The following is a 25,609-nucleotide window of genomic DNA, read 5'->3' as shown; positions in this document are numbered from 1 at the left end:
CCGCGAGCTGCAGGCGGAGTGCGCCTAGCGGTGTCGGATGGGGGTGGGCGTGGGGGTGCGCTTGAGTCAGGGGGAGGAGCGAGCCGCCGGTGGGTGGGATTGTCCCCCGCGGCCGGCAGCGCTGCGGGAAGGGATACAGAGTGGCCCCGGCGGGGCGCGCGTCCCTCCCCGAACGCGGAGAGCCACGCTGGGACCTGCACCTGCGCTCCAGCCCCCGGCTCCGGGCTGTTCTGGGCTAAGCCGGCGAAGTGACTTCCCGGGCAGACGCTGTAGAGGTGGAGGGACCGACCCTGGGTCCTGCGTGTGCGCCGCTCTGCAGGGAGCACCCGCCGGGAACCCCGCGCGACTTGGCGCTTCCCTGCAGCTTGGCGGGAGCGCTAGACCTCCAGGGACTGGCTCGGGGGCACCCTCGAAAGAGTTCCAGGCCGGCCCCTGGGGGATGGGCCGGAGGCGGATTGGGGGGCCCCCAGTTTTCCGGAAGTGGCAAAAAGAACAGCCCCGCAGTGTGCTCCACGCCTCTGCCCATTTCTAATTCCAGGGAGCATCGGAATTCATTTCTAATTCAGTTCCCTCGGGAGCAGCAGCGGGGAGGGGCAAGGAGGGTTCTGAGGAAACTTGGTTAGCTTCATCTCATTCCCCGCTCTCACCCACTGGGCGTTTTCTCCTCTAATTCAGTCCTATATTTATTGAGCATCTACTGTGTCAGGCTCTGTCTTTGGCGCTGTGCCTCAGTTTCCTCTGCTGTGATAAGGAAATAGTAACACTTCCTTCTCAGGGCTCTGACGAGAAAGGAATGAGAATACCTGAAAGGCCTGAAGCCCATTCGTTGAATCTGAATGAATCAAATTCTTCTTTTTCTCTTTACCTTATTCAGGTATCTAAAAAGGGAGGAAATTCAAAGTAGCTGAGTTCCATATACCATCAGCCTTTTCCTAGATGATGCTTACATTGCAATAAAACTCAAACATTCGTGTCTCTGTGTCTGCATCAAGTATTTGTGGCAATGAATCATTACTATTTGTGTAGAATTTAAGCTTCCCAGTTCACCGAATCTGAAAACCACCACCTTCGATCTCTGCAGCTTCCTTTCTGCTTCCCCTTCCCTGCTCCTTGGGTCCCGGTCAAGAATATTCTTTTTCCTCTTTACGCCCCAGGATCTCAGCCTTTCAGGAGCACAGCTACCTCCTCCTCTTGGTTGAGAAACCTTATTCACACCCTTCCCCTGCCTGTCTATTCACTGAACAGGAAGGTGATGACAGTTCATGCTGATGAGATGCTAACCATTCATTTATTCAATAAACTTTTATTAAGCACCTACTCCTCACCCTTAGGATATAACATACCAGTTAGTTCTACAAAGATCAAGGCCTCTGGGAGCTTACTTTCTAGCAGGAGAGACAGACAATAAGCAAATAAACATAATTTAAGTAAGTTATTAACCTGTCACAAGTTGATAAGTACTTGCAGGAAAAGTAGATCAGAGAATTGGGGAGTACCAGGATGGTGGCGAAGGTGCAATTTAAAATAGTGTAGTCAGGCAGACCTCATTAAGAAGGTGACATCTGAGCAAAGACTTCAAGGAGGTGAGCGAGCCAAGCAGATATTTAGGGGAAGAGCATTTCAGAGTGAGAGCACAGCCAGCACAAAGGCCCTAAGGCAGGACCGTGCCTGTGTCCCGAAGGCAGGAAGGCTGGTATGGCCTGAGCTGAATGAGCAAGAAGGAGATTGGCAGGAGAAGAGGTGAGAAGCATCGCATGTAGGGATTTTTTCCATTCTAAGGATTGTGGCTTATAGCCTGAGTAAAATGAGGCACAGCAGGGTTTTGACTAGAGGACTAACATGATCTCATATTTTTTGGTAGCAACTTTATTGAAATATAATTCACATGCCATACCATTTACCCATTTAAAGTGTTCATTTCCTTTATAGTATGATCACAGAGTTGTGCAACAATCACCACAATCAGTTTTAAAACATTTTCTTCCCCACCAAAAGAAACCCCTACCCTTTAGCCAGCCTCCAATCTCCCATCTCTACCCCCACCCCACCTCCAGCCCTAGACAACCGCTAATCTGCTTTTTGTCCCTATAGATTTGCCTATTAAGGATATTTCATATAAATGGAATCACACAGTATGTAGTCTTTTGTGTGTGGCTTCTTTCACTTATGATGTTTTCAAAGTTCATCCAGTTTGTGTGTAGCATAATCAATACCTCATTCCTTTTTCATGGCCAAATAATATTCAAGGGCCGGGCATGGTGGCTCACGCCTGTAATCCTAGCACTCTGGGAGGCCGAGGCAGGAGGATCATTTGAGCTTAGGAGTTCAAGACCAGTCTGAGAAAGAGCAAGACCCCATCTCTCCTAAAAATAGAAAGAAATTATATGGACAGCTAAAAACATATATAAAAAATTAGCTGGGCATGGTGGTGCATGCCTGTAGTCCCAGCTACTCAGGAGGCTGAGGCAGGAGGATCGCTTGAGCCCAGGAGTTTGAGGTTGCTGTGAGCTAGGCTGACGCCACCGCACTGTAGCCCAGGCAACAGCGTGAGACTGTCTCAAAAAAAAAAAAAAAAAAATCAAATATTTCATTGTATAGTTATATTCCACATTCTACTTTTCAGTTCATTTATCAGTGGACATTTGGGAAAGTTTTAACAAAATTTTAATTGGTTATCCCCATTTCACAGATGAGGGAGCAGGTTCAGAGGGAGATTAAGTTACTTTCTTGCCCAACATCTCCCAAGCAGTAATGACCGAGCAGGAACTGGAGCCTCAGGACTCAGATTCTAGCGGCTGCAGAGCAAAAATTCATATTTTCCCATCCCTCAACACTTATCCCTCTTTGGACCGATCGCCCTAAAGTCCAGAGGTCCACAGGTCCCAAGCAGTATGAGAAAGTCATGTTGGGACACTGCCTGCTGGCTGTGCCAGCGCTTCCGCTGGTCATCGCTTTGCCACGGTCAGCCCCAGACGAGAATGCAGAGGGGGTTCCCTCACAGGCGCGGTGCTTTGTTCTGTAGAGGGAAACCCCGTTTCCCGAGTCCCGGGGGAGGCAGATACCCCGAAACCTAAAGTCCTTAGTTTGCCCGCCCTCTGCCGTGCGGGACGTAAGCCGGATCCCCAGTGCTGGGATGCAAGAGGTAGGGGTCCATCTCTAGTCCTCCCGCCCTTGGTGGACGGCAGGTAGGATCGCCCCAGAGAAGACCTCAGCAGCCATTGTTTCCCGGTGTCTGCGAGCCGCCAGCCTAGCCCGCCACGACTCAGGACCCGGGAAGCCGAGCCCACGCGCAGGCGCGCTCCAACAAGAGGCTCCCTGGGCTAGGAAGGGCCGTCAGCGCGGAGTCCGCCGCTATCCCATCAGCCCGGCCTAGCGGGTCCTGCTCTTACCGGCCCCGGTCGTCCCGCCTCCTCTATCCCGTCCTGCTCTGCGGCGCAGGGGTAAGATGGCTGCTGAGAAGCAGGTCCCTGGCGGCGGCGGCGGCGGCAGCGGCGGTAGCGGGGGTAGCGGCGGTGGGCGCGGTGCCGGAGGAGAGGAAAATAAAGAAAACGAACGCCCCTCAGCTGGATCGAAGGCAAACAAAGAATTTGGGGATAGCCTGAGTTTGGAGAGTATCCTAGAGCAATCGGGCCTAACTTGGAATGACTACGTGTCGATCTGGAGGGCTGGGGGCGGGAGAGGCGGCGAGTCCCGGCACGTCCTGGGCAGGAGAGGCCGAGGGTTGCACTCCTTACTTTCTGTCACTCAAGAGATCCAGGGTCTGTCTCTCGAACCGTCTTTCCGCGCATCCCCCTCGCCCTCCTGGATGGGTAACGTCCTTTTCTTCTGGGTGGCACAGGGGTATTTGGCAGGTTTCCCCTGTTGTCTCGCAGTTGCCCGGTTGGAGGGCTTGTGACAGGGGTGACACTCTGGCTACTCTGTTGAGCTCCGGCCTTGGTACCTTGAGCCAGTGAACTGGGGAGAGGAAACGGCAGTCTTGACGTTTCGGCTTAATACTCTTGTCTGACAGCCGCTGTAGACTGGGTAGTAAAACTTTAAGCTTGATGCTTTGGAAGCGGAGGTAAAAATGGACTGTTCTGAGGAAGAGCTTGTGCTCATTTTGATTATAAAGTTGGTTGCTTGTTAATATCAGTTGCGTGGTTTTCCTAATAGGTATGTAGGCATTTTATCTTGTTGGGAGTCGTTTAGATGAGCTGGAGGAATTCATTTCTAGTTTTCGTTAGTGTGTACCTGAACTGAGTGCTTGAGTTGCTAGTTTGTGACCTTTTGCAATGAAAAACAAATGAAGAAAATGTAGGCAAATTTCTGAAATAACACATTCAGCTTGACATTTTAATGTACTTAAGTTTTCAGGGGTTTGGAGTTTTACTTTTTGAATTGGTGGTAATAGTTCCAAATGGATGTTGGAATGCACTGATTTTATTGGGAAACTTCTATCTTTTTGTCTCTTTTTAGTTATTGAAAGAGTCCTTTAGTGTTCACTATATACGTCTATAGAGAAGCATAGAGGAAATAAAACTAAAACTGTAGATAAATATTTGTCTTCCTAAAGTTTGGCGCACAATATTAAATATTTTAAGATTCTTAAAAGGAGAGTTTGGTAAGGGTTCATCTTTAAAAAGAACAACCTTAATATTTTTATGCAAACTATGGCCTAGCTTGGTTGACATGTGCTAATCATAGACTCTCCAAGCGTCACAGCTGTTAAGGAAAGTTGGATTTGGCAGATGTAGGAGGTTATGCAAATGGATGAGTAGTACACGTCATTTATAACATGAATCTGCTTGAATGAGTAAAATGTGGGGTCCAGGTGTAAATCAGTGGGAACTACCCCAGTTACGGTCAGCATTTAGAATCCAGCAGCTTTATTTAAGCTGTTGGGTTTTAGCAATCCCCAATTGCTAGTAGTGTCCTCCTTTTTTAGTTTGAAAGTAGTAACAGTTCAGGCAATCAATTTTTCTGCATGCTTAGCCTTGTCCTGTGACAGGATAGCTATTGAAAATGGTTACAAGAGATTTCATTAATGCACTAAATATTTCACAAATGTGTAATGTCCTGTGGCCTGATAAAAATGTAGACTAATGGTACAGGTTTTGATATATTTGGATTCTTGCCATTGTAAGCTTTTCCTTAATCTTGACTTTAGTTCTTCAGATTATTAAGGAATCCCAGCAGCAGCATGGTTTACGGCATGGAGATTTTCAGAGGTACAGGTTAGTATCATGTACAAGACGTATGGAAATCATTGTGGGATCTTCAAACTTGGTTTGCTTTTGTCAGTAGCCTACTTATCTACTCTGCTATATCAGAAAGTATACCAAGGAAGTCTAGCATTGAATTTGTATTGAATCCTCAAAAGTTATATAATTTTTTTTTTTTTTTTTAAGAGACAGGGTCTCATTTTGTCACCCAGGTTGGAGTGCAGTGGCCTAAGTAGCTGGGACTACAGGTGTGTGCCACCATGCCCAGCTAATTTTTTTCATTTTTTTTTTTTTTTTTAAGGATGGGGTCTTGCTATGTTGTCCAGGCTGGTCTTAAACTCCTGGCCTTAAGCAATCCTCCCACCTTGGCCTCCCAAAGTGCTGGGATTATAGGTGTAAGCCACCATGCTGGCCATAATTTTTAAATTTAAAATTTTATAATGAATAAAACGATTCAACTTTTTTATGGATTTTGCCTGACAGTATTACAGATACATTTGCAGACTTCTGTTGAAAATAACAGGTAGTTGTGATAATCATTTTTTTTTAACATAACCGTATTGTAGAGTTGTAGTTAAATTCAATGCTTTTCAGTATTTTAAACATTATATAAGGGGAATTTCGGTGATATTATAATTTACTGGTAAGCTTTTATAACAGCCTTCAAGTTGAAAAATAAATTTAATATGACTCTAAAAAATAGAATAGATACCTAATTTGTAATACAGTTGAATTACTTGAAAGCAGAGATATGCTTCTATTTCTGTATTGTAAGTATTATGGGCTTTGACTTCTAAAATACTCTATATTTCAGATTCTTATTTGTTCATTCACTCAAAAACATTTTGTGAGCACCTGTCGAGTGCCCAGCACTATTCTATGCACTGGAGAGCATTAAAAAACACAGGCAAAGGTTCTTAATCTCAGGGAATTTACAAACAGAACAAACAGAAATGTCAAGCTATGGTGAAAATTAAAGAAAGGAGCTCCTGTGAAAGGGAGTTAGATTGGGGGTGTGTCAGGAAAGCCCTTTCTGAGAGCGGGGCATTTAGGTGAGGACGTGAAGGCTGACGAGTCAGCCTGGTAGTAAAGGGTCAGCAGAGCTGAGATGGAGTGAGCAAGGCAGGTAGTGGTAAGAGCTGAGGGGGCAGAAGTAGACAGGGCCAGGGTGTGTAGGACCCTGCATGCCATGGTAACAAATTCAGGTGTTAATCTAGTGTGATGGGAAACCAGGAGAGAGTTTTAAGTTGAAAACTATTATGATCTGATTTTTTTTTTAATTAGTAAGGAAATTTTCAAACACTTACGTAGAGATGATAGTACAGTGAATCCTGAGTCCATCACTCAGTCATCATAGTGACTAATTTTCTGCTCTTCTTGTTTAATCTGTTTCCTTCCCTACATTTTTTAAAAAAACATTTTATCAAAAGATTTAAAAATTCTATTCAAATAAAATTTATGTATAGAAAATGGTGAATTTTTCACAAACCAAACTCCTGTAACCAGCACCCAGATTAAGAGACAAAGCATCACCAACATCCCAGAAGTCCCCCTTTTGCCCCTTCTAATCACAAACTCTTCCTCCCCAAGGGGCACCACTATCATGACTTCTAACACCTTAGAATAGGTTTGCTTATTTCTGAAATTTATCTACATAGCATCACACAGCATGTATTCTTTTGTGCGAGTCTTCCTTTATTAGGTTTGTAATATTCCTCCATATTTTTGTAGTTGTAGTTCTTTTATTCTTATTGCTGTATGGTTGGTATTCTCTTAGGTGAACATACCACCATTTATATACCACCGTACTGTTGGGCATTTGGGTAATTTGCAGTTTGGGCTATTACAAATAGTGCTGTCATAAACATTATTACACATGGAAGTAGTCCTTTCTGTTATTTTATTTATTTTTTTTTAGAGACAAGGTCTTGCTCTGTTGACTGGGCTAGAGTGCAGTGCAGTAGCCTCATCATAGCTCATTGCAACCTCAAACTCCTGGGCTCAAGAGATCTTCCTGCTTAAGTCTATGGAGTAGCTGGGACTATAGGCGAGCAACACCATACCTGGTTAATTTTTCTGTTTTTAGTAGAGACAGGGTCTTACTCTTGCTCAGGCTGGTCTTGAGCTCTTGAGCTCAAATTATCCTCCCGCCTCAGCCTCCCAGAGTGGTGGGATTACAGGCATGAGCCACTGCACCCGGCCCTATTTCTGTTGGCTGTGTACCTGGGAGTGGAAAACTCTGGGATAGGTTATGTTCAGCTTCGGTACCAAACAGTTTTCCAAAGTCATTGTACCAGTTTGCACAAACAACAGTGCTTGAGAGCTACAATTACACCACATCCTTGCCAGCAGTATGTTTTGTCCTATGTTTTGTTGCTGGATTATTTTAAAGCAAATCCTAGACATCATACCATTTCACCATTAGTATTTCAGTTTGTATCTCCAACAAATAAAGCTTTTTAAAAACTTAACAAAGATACTATTATCCCACCTAACCAAATTAACAGTAATTCCTTAATACCATTTTATACAGTGATATAATGATGTAAAATGCCCTTTTTTGGGCCAGGCACAGTGGCTCATGCCTGTAATCCCAGCACTCTGGGAGGCTGAGGCAGGAGGATTGCTTGAGCTAAGGAGTTCAAGACCAGCCTGAGCAAGAACAAGACCCTGTCTCTACAAAAAATAGAAAAATTAGCTGGGCTCTGTGGTATGTGCCTATAATCCCAGCTACTAGAGAGGCTGAGGCAGCAGGATCGCTTGAGCCCAGGAGTTTGAGGTTGCAGTGAGCTATGATGATGCCAGTGAACTCTACTGGAGGTGACAGAGTGACACTCTATCTTCAAAAAAGAAAAAGTCTTTTTTTTTTTTTTTTTTTGAGACAGAGTGTCACTCTGTCACCTGGGCTAGAGTGCCATGGCATCAGCCTAGTTCACAGCAACCTCAAACTCCTGGGCTTAAGTGATCCTGCTGCCTCAGCCTCCCAAGTAGCTAGGACTACAGGCATGCACCACCATGTCCGGCTAATTTTTCTATATATATTTTTAGTTGTCCAGATAATTTTTTTCTATTTTTAGTAGAGACAGGGTCTTGCTCTTGCTCAGGCTGGTCTAGAACTCCTAACCTCGAGCGATCCTCCTGCCTTGGCCTCCCAGAGTGCTGGGATTACAGGTGTGAGCCACCACGCCCGGCCTAGTCATTTCCTTTATAGCAAAGAGATTCAGTTCAGAATTGTACATTGCATGTAATTGTCATGTCTCTTTAATCTTAACCCTGGGACAGTTCCTCAGTCATTCATTGTTTTTTAAGATCTTGACATTTTTGAAGATTACAGTGCAGTTATTTTGTAGAATGTCATTCAATTTGGGCTTATTTGATGTCTCCTTATGATGAGATTCAGGATGTATATCTTTGGCAGGGATATCACAGAAGTGACATGAGTACAGCTCATTGTGCCCATCCGGCAGCACACAATTTCAGTGTGTGTGGTTTCTGATGTGCACTTTGATCGTTCAATTAAGGTGGTTGGCCAGGCTTTCCCACTGGGAAGTTACTCCTTTTTCCTCTGTAATTTCTAAGTAGTTTATGAGGAAATACTATGTAATTATCTTACTCTTCATCAAACTTGCAGTATATATATTTATTTGTATCTGTATGTATTCACAGCGTCCTATTTTATTTTATGAGTCGTAATCTGATATCATTATTTTGATGCTCTGACCTAGATTTGGCCAGTGGAGGCCCCTTTAAGTTGGCTACTGTGTTCTTTGATATGTGCACATCTTTCTTTTTTTAAAGTCAGGTTTATTGAAATATTATTTATATATGGTAACATTCATCCTTTTTAGGTACACGGCTTGAGTTTTTTTTTTTTTTTTTTTTTTGAGACAGAGTCTCACTCTGTTGCCCAGGCTAGAGTGAGTGCCGTGGCGTTAGCCTAGCTCACAGCAACCTCAAACTCCTGAGCTCAAGCGATCCTCCTGTCTCAGCCTCCCGAGTAGCTGGGACTACAGGCATGCACCACCATGCCCGGCTAATTTTTTCTATATATATTTTTAGCTGTCCATATAATTTCTTTCTATTTTTAGTAGAGATGGGGTCTCGCTCTTGCTCAGGCTGGTCTCGAACTCCTGAGCTCAAACGATCCGCCCACCTCGGCCTCCCAGAGTGCTAGGATTACAGGCGTGAGCCACCGCGCCCGGCCAACGGCTTGAGTTTTGACAAATATATGTGGTTAGGTAGGCACCATAAAATTGAGATATAGGACATTTCCATTATCTCATAAATTTCCCCTGTAGTCAGTCCCCTCTTCCCATCCCCATCTGGCAGAAATCTGATCGGATTTCTGTCTCTGTAGTTTTTCCTTTTCCGTAATGTCATATAAATAGAATCATGCTGTGTGTAGCCTTTTGTATGGGCTTTCTTTCACTTAACATAATGCTCTTTTGTGATCCATCCACATGGCATGTGTCAGTAGTTTATTCTTTTACATTGCTCAGTGGCATTCCATTGTAGGGATGAGTCACAACCTGCTTGTCTATCTCCCAGTTGAATGATATTGGATGATTCCAATTTTTGGTTCTTTTTTTCTAGTTAATTTTATTCAGTGTTGCATGTTTATTTTTTTATTGTGGTAAAATATATAAATAAAATTAATCCACTGTAAGTGAACACTTCAGTGGCATTAAATATATTCACATAGTGTGTAACTATCACCATTATATTATCCATCTCCAGAACTTTTTTATCATCCCAAACTGAAACTCTGTACCCATTAAACACTAATTCCTCATTCCCTTCTATCTACAATCCCTGGTAACTTCTACTTTCTGTCTGTATGAATTTGCTTATTCTAACTACCTCATTTAAGTGGAATTGATACAGGAAAGTGGACCCCAAAACTGGGGTCTAGACTGAAGGCCACGTGGGTTCTTGGCTTCGTGCAGGAAAGAATTCAAGAGTGAACCCACAGAGTAAAGCAAAAATAAGTTTACTACAGTAAGAAAGAAACAAAAGGAAGGCTAGGAGCAGCGGCTATCTCTCAGAGCAACTGAGAATAGTCCTTTGTGAGTTTCTGGGGCCTTATTTTATACTTTTTATTTAATTTTATGTTAAGCAGAGGGAGGATTATTCATCAGATTTCTGGGAAAGGGGTGGGGAGTTCCGGAACCAAGGATTCCTCCCCTTTCTAAACCATATAAGGCCATGGCATTTGTAAACTGTCATGGTGCTGGTGAGAGTTTCTTTTAGCACACTAATGTGTTATAATTAGCATATAATGAGGAGCGAGGGTAACCTGAGGTCATTTTCCTCACCATCTTGGTTCTAACTGGCTTCGGCCAGTTTCCCTACCGCTGCCTCCTGTTTCATCAGAGACCTTGGTTCTAGTCTTATGACTCCTTACAGAACAGGGCCTGCCGGTTCCCTATTTCGGAATCATACAATATTTGGCCTTTTGTGTTTTGCTTATTTCACTTAGCATAATGTGTTGAAAGTTGATCCATGTCATAGATGTATCAGAATTTTACTCCTTTTTAAGGCTGAATAATATTTCATTGTGTATATGGACCGTGGGGTTGTTTCCACCTTTGGCTATTGTGAATAATGCTGCTTTCAACATTGATATATGAACATTTGTTTGAGTCTTTGATTTCAATTCTTTGGGTATATTCTCAGAAGTGGAATTGCTCGATCTAATGAATTCTATATTTAATTTTTTGAGAAATCGTCATGCTGTTTTCCACAGTGGCTATACAAGTTTTACATTCCTATCAGTAATACACAAGGGTTCCAATTTCTGCCAACATTTGTTGTAATAGCCAGTCCTAATAGGTGTGACCCATATAAATTTTAGAATAATCGTGTCTATATCTATTAAAAAAACCTTCCTAGAATTTTGATAGGAATTGCTTTAAACTTGTATATCAATTTGGGGATAATTGACATCTTTACTATGTTGAGTCTTCCAATCCTTGAACACCCATGTTTCTCCATTATTTAGAGCTTTGATTTTTTTTTTTTTTTTTTGAGGCAGAGTCTCACTCTGTCTACTGGGCCAGAGTGCCATGTTGTCAGCCTAGCTCACAGCAACCTCAAACTCCTGGCTTCAAGCAATTCTCCAGCCTCAGCCTCCTGAGTAGCTGGGACTACAGGTGCACACACCACCATGCCCAGCAAATTTTTCTATTTTTAGTAGTGATGGGTGGAGTCTCGCTCAGGCTGGTCTCAAACTCCTGACCTCAAGCGATCCTCCTGCCTCAGCCTCCCAGAGTGCTAGGATTACAAGTGTGAGCCACCTCTCCTGGCCCTTAATTTTTTTTTAATTAGCATTTTGTGGTTTTCATCATACAAGTCCTATACATGTTTTGTTAGATTTATACCTAAGTATTTCTTTTTTTGAATGATTCTAAGTGGTGTCATAGTTTTAATTTTAGCATCATTAATGACATTTTAAGAACAGTTTGAGGGAAGTAAAAAGGATGGAAGCCTGATTGGAGTAGGTTGAGGAGAGAGAACTGAGGAAGCAGAGACAGCAGCTAAAGGCCAAGAGTTGAAGAAGTTTTACTGTAGAGGAAACAAAAGGAGGAGGTTCCTTAGGTATGGACATGAGGTCAAAGGAAAGATTTTTGAGTGTGTGCACAGTGTGTGCGCATGTCTGTGTTTAAGCAGTCTGGGTTCATACTGTACAGACTCTTTGGTAACCTGTATTTTTTCACGTAACATACCATGGCTACCAGTTATACTTGGTGTTCTTAATTTGTTGAAGGACTTCCCTATTGTAGGATAACGGTGTGTTGTCTTGTTTTGTTTTTGTCTTAATGTACTTTTTCTTGCTTAGGTTAGCACCTAATTACTGTGCTTAAGTCAAGTGACTTGGGGACAAAAATTTGTTATATTAGAATGAACCATTAGTTTGCTGATTGTTGAGGGAGCAGTTCTCTCCAGGTTTTTCTTTACACAACAGATTCTTCCTGGAAAATGTTACTCTCTAGGCTGACAGTTGCTAGTAAACATACGCTTATTTATTGCTGTCCTTATGTTGGATGATTTAAGCAGTCCTAAACTTGTCTTGTGTAGTAACTGCTGCAACTAAAATGTTGTGTACTCTATTCTAGATTATAGCTTCATTTCAAGATGGGTCAGATATAATTTAATGCTCTCTTAAATTTCTTTTTTATTCTGGCAACACTGTAACATTCTATTTACTGGAAATTTCTTAACCTTTAGGCAAAGATTATTAGTTATATTAATATAGTCTTCTTTGATCTCCCCTCTCAGGGTGGGGGGGGCTTTTTAAAAAATTTCTTATAACCATAGAAGCTTATATATTGTTGCAGTAGCTGCTGGGCATGGTGGCTCATGCCTGTAATGCCAGCACTTTGGGAGGCCAAGGCAGGAGGATTGCTTGAGGCCCACAGTTCAAGGCCAACCTGGGTAACAAAGCGCAAGACCCTATCTCTATAAAAAATTGGAATAGTAGCCGGGCAATGGGCCTGTAGTCCCAGCTACTCTGAAGGCTGAGGCAGGAGGAGTACCTGAGCCCAGGAATTTGAGGTTACAGTGAGCTTGTTCACACCACTGCACGACAGCCTGGGTGACAGAGTAAGAAAGACCCTGTCTCCAAAAAAAAACAAATTGTCGCAATAGCAAAAGAGCAGAAAAGAATCTATTTGTAATCTCAAAGCCCCAGAGATAACCAAGCACAATTAACATTTTGACATATTTCCTCTTAGACTTTCTTATTTGCATTTATTTAATCATAAGTGAAATTGTGCATCTTATGTTTAAAAGCCATTTGTGTTACATATTTTAGAAATGAAAATAGAAGTATAAAGAGTAAAACACCCGTATTCCCAATATCCAGAAGTACAACGTTAAAATTTTCATATTTGACAAACATGACAAAGGAAACTAAAGTCCACTTTAACCACTATCCTTCTGGCCATTCCCTTCCCCCAGTTATGTCATGACTTTGTGTACCCTTTCGTCCATTTTTATCTCTTTTAATTCATAACTACACGTATATATTTGTGTCCACCAAATAGTATTTTTGTTCTAATCTTTTTCTAGGTACTTTCATAAGTTTAGTCATAGTGTATATGCAACTTTGTATCCCATTTTTTTGCTTTACATTATATGTATTTCTCTGTGCTTTTGAAAATGTTTCATATGCATGATTTTCATTATTTGCATTATAATCCAATGCATAAGCGTACCATAATTTATTTACCTATTCCCCTAGTTTGGCTATTTATATGGTAGCCAGTTTGGTAGGCTTAAAAATTTTGTTCTCATGAATGTCTGTTCATACCTCTTTGTGTTTCGATTATTTCTTCAGTATTGAGTAGTATGGAAGTAGACTGATTCAGAGTATGAACACTTTTGGGGGTCTGGACAAATGCCAGATCTTGATACTGTCAGAAAATGTTTACCAATTTATATTTCTACCCACAATGTATGAGTGTTCTATTTGATTTTTTTATAAAAGAGTAAATGATAATTAAAGCTGATGTTAAGGATTGATGGGAAACAATTCATAGATTCAACCTAGACTATTAATATTATTTCTTCTTTTTAATAACTTATGCCCTGATAGCTTTAAGACTGAGATGATGAAGTTATATTTAAATATCATTTGTATTATAAATTGTATGCTACATTATTTTGATTTAAAGATCAATAAAATTTTTTATGTATTTTTTACACTAATTTAGTCAAAATATATTTATTAAATATCTGTGTGCTAGGCACTGTGCTAAGGCATTGGGGGAAATTTAAAAATAAAATCCCTGCATTAAAGGGGTTTATATTAGTGGGACAGCTGTGTAAGAACATAATTATAATGCCATACTCTGTAATAGAAGTAAGAATAAAGGGCTGCATGAGCACAGAGGAGAGAGGCTTGGCATAGAGGTCATATTTATAGTGTTTCCTGGTAATATCCTAATTGGCCTCCTCGCTTTTGTACTTTTGTTCAAACATGCTTGCGTTTCTCTCTCCATGTCTTTGCTGTCCATCAGTCTGCCTCGGGATGCCCCTTCCCCTCCTTTGCATCCGTTAGAATCCTACTCATTCTTTCAAGGCCCACCATGAGTCCACTCCAGCCTAAGGTGTTAACAAGAAGAGAATGATTGATTACTCCGGTCCATTCAGTTTGACATTTTCCTTGATTTTTTGGTTGCCATTTTATCTGCATGATCCTCCCCTACTGGAGTGTGGGCTTCTTGAGAATGGACACTGTGTCCTCTATCTCTTCGTTTTTTCTGTAATACCAGTCATATTGCCCTGCATGTTTTAGTTGTTCAGTAAATGTTTGTAAGCTGATGTGTGATATCTATAGTAACCATAAGTAGAATACCCCAAATACTCTCAGCTTTGCCAAATAAGTTTTGTTTGTGGTTTTTTACAGGGGATACTGTTCTCGTAGACAAAGACGTCTCCGAAAAACACTCAACTTCAAGATGGGGAACAGACACAAATTCACAGGAAAAAAAGTGACTGAAGATCTTCTGACTGATAATAGGTATTGACTGCTCAGTGCTAGTTGCTAATAGATCTTGCTAATACATTTATTGAACAATTACAATGTGCTAGACTTTGTGCCAAACCCTTTAATGATCTCATGTGACTCTTAGCAGCTCTGTGGGATGGGCATTTGTTACTGTTCCTGAATTCTAAGGTGAGGAAACTGAGGCTCAAAGAGGTTTGGTAGCTTGTTCAAGAACTATGTTGGAGCATCACATGTACTCACCAGAAAATTGGTTTCCCTGAACATCACCTAAATACAAATCTGGGAACGACACCAATTGGACATCAGACTGAGGTGGGGGGTGGGGGAGGGGATGGGAGTATACCTACACAATGAGTGCATTGCGCACCGTTTGGGGAGTGGTAACACTTGAAGGTGCTGACTCGGGAAAGGGGGGGGGTGGGGAAAAAAAAAAAAAGAACTATGTTGGAGTGGTAAATGTTAAAGTTAGTGATAAGAATTTAATTAGTTATTAGGTAAGGTTTCTAGATGCAAATTTCAATGTCTAAAACTAAGTGCTTGAATCAACATATCTTAATAATATTTGGCAGTATATAAATTATTATAGAAGGGTTCTGCATTTCAATGCTGAATGCACCAATGCTTAACATTTGCTGAAGGATTAATTTGTCAAGCAATGTGTATCGAAGGTCTCTAGGTTAGTTTCTCAAAGCTCAGCCTATAGGGCCAATTTGTCCTCTTGACACCTGTTTGTATAAATGAAGTTTTATTGGAATACAGCCATACCCATTCATTTAGGTATTATTTATAACTGCTTTTGTGCTATAACAGCACGGTAGTTAGACATAGAGACCACATGGCCTGCAAAGCCTAAAATTTGTACTGTTGGGCCCTTTACAAAAAAGTTTGCTGCCCCATAGTCTAGGATATATTAATAACTCCACTCCTGGACCCACACAGGTAAACCCAGTGACCTGGGAAGGATGTTTATTGAAGAGTTGTTTGTTGTGGTGCCAACGAGTTTGGGTTCCCGAGTGTCCATCACTAGGAGAAGGGATATATGCAGAGTAGCACATGCACTTTGCTCCTGCCCGGATGAGGAGTTGGCAAACGTTCTCTGTCAAAGGCCAGCTAGGGCTGAGCTGGGCACACCATATTGGATATAGAAGAGGCAGAGGAGGCATGGTTCTTGAACCTCATTGACTGTGGTCTTGTTGAGAGATGTTCGTCAAATGCAAAACCAGGGAACACTACAAGATAGCAAAAGTATCATGTTGTATATCATTTACTTTTAAGCATCCTGAAGTCTTGGAAGGGAGGGTTAGCTTAGAAGTACTTGATGGAGAAGTCAGTAAGCCTGCATGGAGGAGGCTTGACCTTGAAGGATTTGTGAGAGGAAAGAACATTCTTTGCTGTGGAAACAGCATGCCCTCATATCTGTGAGTACAGTCCAGGAATTGTGATGTTCCGGATAGTTGCTAGCTGCTACTCAGCCAGTGAAGAGGCTGTGAGCTTGGTATGTGGGGACTCGGTCAGAAAAGAGCACGATGTGATGTGGAAGAAAGTAATGATTAAATCTAATGACATCCAGTTCCGAAGGGTCAGAGATTAAGTAAATAAATCTGGACTCTCTTACGATAGCAAGATCCTTTATTTTGGAGACAAGGTTAAGTGGAAGTTTGAGGAAGGTTAATCAAGGCAGTAAAGAAAGCTTTCCCATTATAATAATAAAGTAGTTAACTTATTAAGCACTTAGTAAGTGCCAGGCTCTGGTCTAAGTGTGTTATTTCTATTACTACATGGGAGAGTGGGGCACAGAAAGGTTAGTACTTTGCCCAGAGTCACATAGCTGGTAAGTGATGGCACTGGGATTCTCACCCAAGCTCTGGAATCCTTGCTTGTCACCACTTCAATATACTACCGCTTAAGGACTTCGTTTCTAACTGGGTTGGAATGAAGGAGGTGTTGATTCAAAGATGAGGCCAGATCGTGCACCTAGACTGCCTCTGTTTGACAGAATTTAGAAGTCGTAGGTCAAGATTCTGGGTTTACTGAGTTCGAGGTAGTAGAGGCTTTTTACTGAGATGCGGCTAGTAGAGAATAAGAAACCTGAGGTGGCACCTGAGTTGGGGTCAAAGATGCTGATTTGGCAGTCATGGCTGATACTGTCAGGACAGTAGTTTTGAGGGAGGAAAGGGAGAGAGAGAGAGTAAAGTCACTAAAGAATGCACCTCAGAAAACATATCTGGGTCTGATGCCCCTGGCCTTCATTGTTCAGCTCTTCCATCTTCTCTGGTCTAGATATTTGCTTCTGGTTCTGATGGATGCCGAAAGAGCCTGGAGCTATGCCATGCAGCTCAAACAGGAAGCCAACACTGAACCCCGAAAACGGTTTCATTTGTTATCTCGCCTACGCAAAGCCGTGAAGCACGCAGAAGAACTGGAACGCTTGTGTGAGAGCAATCGCGTGGACGCCAAGACCAAGTTAGAGGCTCAGGTTAGTGTCTTAACGTCCAGTTTGCTTTATTGTGGAGATTAGGAATGTGACTTTAAAAAAAATACAGTTAAACAGAACAGGGTTTCTTATGTTATAAATTGATAGGAGAGAAAAAAAACTCTCTGAACTTGCTTTTACAAGGTGAAGGAAGTTAGTATTTCTTGTTTTTGTATTTGAGCTCTTGGTTTTTTATAATTAGCTCTAACTTTTCAAGAAAGGTCATACTTTTGATATGTAGATAGAAAGCTTATATCTTGTACCTAGGAAAGTTCACAAAATAAATTTTTTTTTTTTCTTTTTCTTCAGCCCACCCTCCCAAAGTAAAAATTTTTTTGGAAATGAATTTTTTAAAAAAGAGATGTTAGAAATTGTAAGGTTATATTCAACTTTTGATGTTTATGTTGTAGCCCCGAAATTGGTTGTTAAGTAAAATGAAGGAAACAATTATTTTTTTCTATTTTGAAGTTCTCTCCTGGAGAGTAAATGAATCGTAACAAATTACCTATGTATCATAGTTTTTTTGTTAAATAAGTATATCTGTTTTAAAATCAACATGAATATATCCATATTTTTTTATATCAAAGTTTGAAAGCAGTAGAGGAAGACTGAGCAGGAGTGCTGGTGGTTTGGGGTTGAAGTGAAGCAGTTCCTCCTTTTCATCCCCTCACAGGCTTACACGGCTTACCTCTCAGGAATGCTGCGTTTTGAACATCAGGAGTGGAAAGCTGCCATTGAGGCTTTTAACAAATGCAAGTAAGTCCTGTGGTCCAAAGGCGTTGACTAGTTTCGATTATAGATAGTCAAATTCAGGCTGCAGATCAGGTAATGGCTTGTTTCTGTGAAAGTTGGTATGATTTTTTTTCTTTTCCTAAAGAAATGTTCACTATTCTCTTTTACCCTTAGAACATGCCAGTTCTGGTAGATGGTAGAAAAGCTTCAAAGGGCTGTGTTTTGTTTTTAGCCACTGTATTCCTTATGAGTTTATTTTGTTAACATTAGGCTGCTGTAAAACCTGACATTTCTTTCTTTGCAGAACTATCTACGAGAAGCTAGCCAGTGCTTTCACAGAGGAGCAGGCTATATTGTATAACCAACGTGTGGAAGAGATCTCACCCAACATCCGCTACTGTGCATATAATATTGGTGAGCAGGGACTGAGGTATTGTACCAGCTTGAGCATTGGCAGGTGGCTTGCTGGGAGCTCAGCTCAGAGAGCCCAGGGAATTTATTTAAAGTTCTTCGCCTTCCCTTGCATCCATTCTTGCCCTCAGTTTTGGTTGATGACAAAAGTAGACAGGAGGCAGTTCCTTTGCTTCTGTTTCCTGCCATCTTCTACACTCCCCAAGAGTGCAGTCTTGAGTCCCCAGCTGAGTTCATTTTTAACTTTTTAGAGCAGTTTTAGGTTCATAGCAAAACAGAGAGACAGCTACAGAGATTTCTCCTATAACCCCATCCTCACGCATGTGTGGCCTCCTCCATTATCGTCATCTCCCAGAGTCCATCTGTTACAATTGATGACTGTACACTGACATGTCGTAATCTCCCAAAGTCCATAGTTTACATTAGGGTTCTCTCTTTATGTTTTATTTTTTTTGCCCCTTCTACCATGTGATATTTTTTCTTTCTTTTATTTATTTATTTATTTTTATGATTGCATGTTTAAAGAGTATTTTTTTTTTATTTTTTATTTTTTTATTTCATCTTATTATGGGGGATACAGAATTTCAGGTTACATATGTTGCCCATGTACCGCCTGTCCCCCCAAGTCAAAGCTCCAGGCATGTCCGTTCCCCAGACAGTGCGCATTGCACCCATCATGGAGGTATATATCCATCCCCTCCCCACCCCCCCCCTCCCCGAGTCAGCACCTTCAAGCATGACCATTTCCCAAATTTCTTTTACTTTTTTAAAGAGACAGGGTCTCACTCTGTTGCCCAGGCAGGAGTGTAGTGGTATGATCATAGCTCACTATAACCTTGAATTCCTGGGCTCAAGGATCCTTGGGATCCTCCCATATCAGGCTCCCAAGTAGCTGGGACTAAAGGTGTGTACTACCATGCCCGGCTAATTTTTAAATTTTTTGTAGAGATAGGGTCTCACTATATTGCCCAGGCTGGTCTCCAACTCCTGACCTCAAGTGATCCCCCCACCTCTGCCTCCCAGAGTGCTAGGATTACAGGTGTGAGCCACTGCACCTGGCCAGGGTTCACTCTTGATATTGTACATTTTGTGAGTTTGGACAAATATATAATGACATGTATTCACCATCATAGTACCATACAGTATTTTCACTGCCTCAGCCAGGTTCACTCTTTGTAAAAGACTTTTCTTCAGAGAGTAGATCATACTGCAGATTCATTGACATGTGCATGTGGTGGAAGGGCAAGAGCTCTTTTAAGACTTAGTTGAATCTACTGGTTCTCAAGAAAACAAACCAGCCCCTTGAAGATTTTCCTTTTTCTTTCAGGGGACCAGTCAGCTATCAATGAACTCATGCAGATGAGACTGAGGTCTGGGGGCACTGAGGGTCTCCTTGCTGAAAAATTGGAGGTAATCTATGTACATTTTTGTGAAAAGTCTGGTTTGAAAAAGTCCAGAAGAAGTAATTCATAATCCCACCCATTCCCTAGGTGTTATTGCTATTAATGTGTACATATTTATATCTATATTGGCAAATATCTATTCGTTAAAAGTTTTAACAAAAAACTTTTTTCAATTAATACTTTAAAGTATTCAACTTTTTAACTTCATTGCATTTTGCATTTATTTTCTAAGTAAGCAATATAGACTCATAGAAAAAGTAAGAAATTTGAAAGATTGGGAAAAAAATAAAATCACATGGGTTACCAACCGGAGGTAACCACTTAATAATGTGTTAAATATCTTGCATACTTTTCTTTCTTTCTTTCTTTCTTTCTTTCTTTCTTTCTTTCTTTCTTTCTTTGTGTGTGTGTGTGTGTGTTTTGAGACAGTCTCGCTCTGTTCCCCTGGGCTAGAGTGCATAGCTCACTGCAACTTCAAACTTCTGGGCTCAAGTGATCCTCCTGCCTCAGCCTCCCAAGTAGCTGGGACTATAGGCTTGCACCACTATGCCCAGCTAATTTTTCTGGTTTTTGTAGAGAAGGGGTCTCTCTCTTGCTCAGCATAGTCTTGAACTCCTGGCCTCAAGCAATCTCAAGCCTCAGCCTCCTGGAGTTCTAGGATTATAGGCGTGAGCCACCACACCCAGCCATAGACTTTTCTATATGTAGAAAAAAGGCATATGTTTTAAAAATGGGATCTCAGTCTACACTGTTTAGTAACCTGCTTTTTAAATGTAACGTCACATGCATTTTTTTCTACTTCAGTCTTTTGACTCCATTGTACAGAAGTCTGTTTTATTTAACCACTTCACCATTGTTGATTAAGTGGCAAACAGTGTTACCGTGGATATCTGTGTCCCTGGTTTTTGCATGCATTCTTAATTATTTCCTTAGGATAAATTCCTAAAAGTGAAATTGAATGTTTTGGAAGCTTTTGATGCATATTGACAAATATGTTTAAGTTTGTACTAATTCGCATTTTTACTTGCAGTGTATACAGATATGCTTTTCTCCTCATATCCTTACCAAAACTGAGTGTTGCTCTTTTTAACCTTCTGTTGTGCCCTTTTAGTATTTGAGTTTCCATAAGCTAAGATACATGATACCAGGGAGGAATTTAAAATAAGTAGAAATTGGTGTGTACTCTACTTTATGAGGGATATAATATGTTGGTTATAGAAAGAGGCAAATAATAGGTTCCACTTATTTTCACCTTTGTTACTTATATCCACAGTTAAAGCTTTAACTCTTAAAAACTACTTTCCAGGCGTTGATCACTCAGACTCGAGCCAAACAGGCAGCTACCATGAGTGAAGTGGAATGGAGAGGGAGAACAGTTCCAGTGAAGATTGACAAAGTGAGGATCTTTTTACTGGGATTGGCTGATAATGAAGCAGCCATTGCCCAGGTAAGGAGGAAATGCCTATTTCACTCTCTTCTGTATGCGTCTGTGGGTTGTGCCTGTGTGTTTAAGATGTAGTGGTTTGTTGGTGTTCATTTCTCCTAAAACAAAAATTTTTCTTAATGCTATTTGGAATTTGGTAAGTCTGGAAGTGTACCCTGTTAAATTATTTTGAAAACTGAGTTTTATAGAGCAGTTCTTATGTTTAGAGGGCAAAGAAATTGACCTCGACAGTTGTCAACATCAAAATGGGAGCAGTAAGAGGCTAACTTGAAATAAGAGGTCACTTTTGGTCCAGCAGGTGGTGTAGCAGCTTGCCTCTTATGTCCCTAAAATCTCTCTGACCTGTTGTCCCAGCCTTCTAGCCCTTAAGGGTTCACCTCTCATTCCTGGGCCTTTACAGGAGAACCTAGTTAAACCAGAATATCTTGCTTTGTTTGTGGTGTACATGTCATATTCATGCAAAGCTGTGCTACTTGATACTACTTATTGACATAATTACCTGCTTGTGGGTGTGAACAACACATGCATCCCAAAAGATAAGAGATCCTGGTGATCATAGGTTTGAAGCAGACAGTGATTGAGACACTTTCCAGAGCTCCTCCTCCCTATGAGGTAAAGGGCATCTTAAAAAAAACAACAGGCTACTGATAGTCTACTGCCTCACCAGGGACCCGTGGCATTTCACAGGACTTCACAGTAATCTATCGCGCCCTGAATAATTTGTATATGGGGTGTGGGGTGTGCTCTGTTAATTGTGCTGATGAATTGTGTTAAACACCTAAACTTTTCAGTGACTTGCTCCACAATGGCTACTTTGGGTTGAAGGCAGCTTTCAACAGTTGAAGAATTTATTTGTGTCCTTGTCTTTTTGCATAGTGCCTCTCTCATATTCCTTTTATTTGCTTAAAGGGCAGAAGGCTACAACAATACCCATTTCAGTATATCAGTTGGATTTCCCAGGTGGGAGGAGAAGGTGCAGGGATGTTTTATCAGAATTTGTCTTTCTCTTTTTATACATAATTAGAGAATAAGACTCGTATGGGTTTGGAGGTTTTGGGGGGGTTTCCCCTCCTTATTTATGAATAATTCAATTTGGACTTACGGTAAGTCAGGATCTGTAGCCAAGGTTATGTGCCTCAGCCACTATAGGCCTTCACTGCCAAACGAAGCTGGTCCTCCATCCAACTGGGTTATTAGGAAGCATAACCAAGACCTCCTCCTGCACCAGTAGAAATTGTGAGATGCAAGTATACTAGGAATCTTGTATGGGTTTTTAAAGGTTTTTGTTGTTGTTGTTGTTTGTTTTTTTTTTTGAGACAGAGTCTCACTCTGTTGCCCAGGCTAGAGTACCATGGCGTCAGCCTAGCTCACAGCAACCTCAAACTCCTAGGCTTAAGTGATCCTTCTGTCTCAGCCTCCCAAGTAGCTGGAACTACAGGCATGTGCCACCATGCCCAGATAATTTCTTGTATGGGTTTTTAATTGCTGTCCCACAAGATACAGTGGGGTGTTTGAAGGGTATATAAAACCAGAGGAGTGGAAGGAACTATGTGAGGACAGTTTCAGATCATTCATTCAATTTAGAAAGATAAAGACTAAGAGGAAAGAATATTTGAAACCTGTTAACATAGTAAATTACATTGATTAATTTTCAATGTTGAACCAACCTTGCAGATCTGGGATAACCTCACTTAGTTTCACTATCCCGGAAAATGAGAACTATGCCCTAGGTACAGGGTACTTAATTTCAGTGTCTGACTCTCTCTCTCTCTCTTGGATTATTATTATTATTATTTTTTTTTTTTTGGTTAAAGAAACAGAGTCTCCCTCTGTTTCCCAGGCTGGAGTACAATGGTGCAATCATAGCTCTTGGGCTCAAGTGATCCTCCTGCCTCAGCCTCCCAAGCAGCTATGACTAGAGGCATATGCACCACCATGCCCAGCTCATTTTTTTGCTTTTTAAATTTTTTGTAGAGACAGGGTCTCACTTTGTTGCCCAGGGTGGTCTCCAACTCCTGGGCTTGAGTAATCCTCCTGTCTCAGCCTCCAAAGTGCTGGCATTATAGACATGAACCACTGTACCTAGACCCTCTTTTTTTTTTAAAATTTATTTTTGTTTTATTTTTTACAGGACAATTATTTATTTTTAAAAGTGTGATAAGGCAGACTTTATTCAGGACCATCATGATAAGTATAGGGACCACTATAGTGGTATTTTGTAGTGTGGGAGAAAGATTGGACTTAACTCTGAATACCACATGGGCATGGGGGGGCAAGGGCAATATAAGTAATCTAAACTTTTGTACCCCCACAGTATGCTGAAATAATAATAATAATAATAAATACCATATGGGTAAGTGGGAATTTATAGCCAAGGAGCAGGGTGAAGGTCAGTGGATGGAAGATTGCTAAGAGGAAACATCAGAAGTAAGAGGGATTCTGGCTATAAACCAACCTAACACAGGACTCTTGCTGGAGACAGACCAAGGTGATCAGACATCCCCTTGGGATGGCAGAGGATGAGGAAGCTGATCAAACATCAAGGATGACCAGATATTTGGTGGGGAAGGTTCCTTGCTAAATTGACATAGCAGGTTCTTTGCTAACACTGGATTTTACAAGGAAGTGCACAGACAGATCTATGAGGAGGTTCAGGAGTCTGACTCAAGTTTGGCCAAGCAGAGAATCTTTGTTTCACCTCTGTGCAAGGAAAGAAGAGATATTCTTCTTTCCTTTGAACAATATATAAGTCCATTTTCTCATTCAGTTGCCTTTGTTCCCTAAGAACTGGCCGAACCATCTGTTGGGACTTGGTAGTACAGGATATTTGCTGGATAGTGCTAGCAGTCAGCCATTTAATGGGGGGTGGATTTCTATGAAAATAGGGAAAAAGAAAGATTAATCATTGGAAACCCGTCAGTTGAGATTTCTAGGTGTTGGGCTCAAGGATGGCAGTGGCAATCTGATAGATTTCCTGGTTTGCAGTTTGTCTGGTGATGCCACTGGGTGTTCTAGTAGTTTCTTTTTTGTTTTTTGTTTTTGCTTTTATTATTATCTTTAATTGACAATAATTATACAAATTTGTGGGGTACAGTGCGATATTTTGGTACATGTATACAGTGTGTAATGAATGATCAAATAAGGATAATTAGCATATCTGTCACCTCAAATTTTTTTGTGTTGGCAACATTAAAAATCTACTTTTCCTGCCATTTGAAAGTATACAATAAATTGTTAATTATAGTCACCCTGTAGTGCTATAGAACACTAGAATTCTTTCCTCCTGTCTAGCTGTACTTTTGTATCTGTTAACCAACCTTTGGCTGTTCGCCACTACCCTTCCCTGCCTCTAGTAACCACTGTGCTGCTCTCTACTTCTATGAGGCCAGCTTTTATAGCTTCCACATATGAATGAGAACATGTGATATTTATCTTTTTTTTTATTTTACTTTCTTCTTTTTTTTTTTTTTTTTTTTTTGAGATAGGGTCTCAGTCTGTTGCCCAGGCTAAAGTGTAGTGGCATGATCATAGCTTACTGCAACCTCGAACTTCTGGGCTCAAGTGAACCTCCTGCCTCAGCCTCTTGAGTAGTTGAGACTACAAGTGTGTACCACCATGCCCAGCTAATTTTTTTTGATAGTTTGCAGAGATAGGGTCTGGCTATGTTGCTCACTCTGGTCTTGAACTCTTAGACTCAAGTGATCCTCCCGAGTTGGCCTCCCAAAGTGCTGGGATTACGAGCATGAGCCACCATGCCCGGCCTGGCATTTATCTTTCTATGCCTGGCTTATTTCACTTAACATAATGTCTTCCAAGTTCATCTATATTGCTTCAAAAAAAGACAAAATTTTGTTCTTTTTTATGGCTAAATAGTATTCTATTATGTATATACACCACACTTTCTTTTCCACTTATCTGTTGATGGACATTTAGGTTGATTCCATACCTTGGCTATTGTGCATAGTGCTAAATAAACAAGGTAATAGTGTAATAAACAAGGGAGTGCAGATATCTTTTCAATGTACTGATTTCTTTTCTTTTGGATAGATCCCCGTAGGGGTGTTACTGGATCATATGTTCTATTTTTAGTTTATTGAGGAACCTCCATACTGTTTTCCATAATGGCTGTACTCATTTACATACCCTGGCGGTGTGTAAGAGTTCCCCTTTCTCCACATCCTTGCCAGCATTTGTTATTTTTTGTCTTTTTGCTAATAGCCGTTCTACCAGGTATGAAGTGATATCTCATTGTGGTTTTGATTTGCTGATGATTAGTGATATTGAACATTTTTTCATATTCCTGTTGGCCATTTGTGTATTGTCTTTTGATAGATGTCTATTCAGCTCATTTGCCCATTTTAAAATTGGATTACTTGGGGGTTTTGCTGTTGAGTGTTTGAGTTCCTTGTATATTCTGGATATAATTAGTGTCTC

The 25,609-nt window shown here is 41.2% G+C and overlaps 1 protein-coding gene across 4 annotated transcripts in view; it reads left to right on the top strand.

Annotated features, from left to right (window-relative positions):
• Positions 1-3,419: 3,419 nt before the first annotated feature.
• The window catches only part of SRP68 (signal recognition particle 68), a 37,934-nt gene continuing 15,744 nt past the window's right edge, over positions 3,420-25,609 (top strand). The window contains exons 1-8 of one of the 4 annotated variants that reach the window (XM_069482874.1): positions 3,441-3,611; positions 5,147-5,213; positions 14,611-14,724; positions 16,993-17,188; positions 17,859-17,941; positions 18,222-18,331; positions 19,656-19,738; positions 21,038-21,178. In XM_069482874.1, the coding sequence (XP_069338975.1) occupies positions 3,446-3,611; positions 5,147-5,213; positions 14,611-14,724; positions 16,993-17,188; positions 17,859-17,941; positions 18,222-18,331; positions 19,656-19,738; positions 21,038-21,178 (960 nt within the window). In that variant the 5' untranslated portion in view covers positions 3,441-3,445. Of the gene's footprint in view, positions 3,612-5,146; positions 5,214-14,610; positions 14,725-16,992; positions 17,189-17,858; positions 17,942-18,221; positions 18,353-19,655; positions 19,739-21,037; positions 21,179-25,609 lie in introns of all 4 variants that reach the window. The other 3 variants (XM_069482873.1, XM_069482872.1, XM_069482871.1) reach the window with 3 other exon arrangements.

This window comes from Eulemur rufifrons, chromosome 9, assembly GCF_041146395.1.
Source record: "Eulemur rufifrons isolate Redbay chromosome 9, OSU_ERuf_1, whole genome shotgun sequence".
In the NCBI taxonomy this organism is placed as follows: domain Eukaryota; kingdom Metazoa; phylum Chordata; class Mammalia; order Primates; family Lemuridae; genus Eulemur; species Eulemur rufifrons.
Note: the sequence above shows the minus strand (reverse complement) of the source record. Positions and strands in the feature narration are given on the sequence as shown.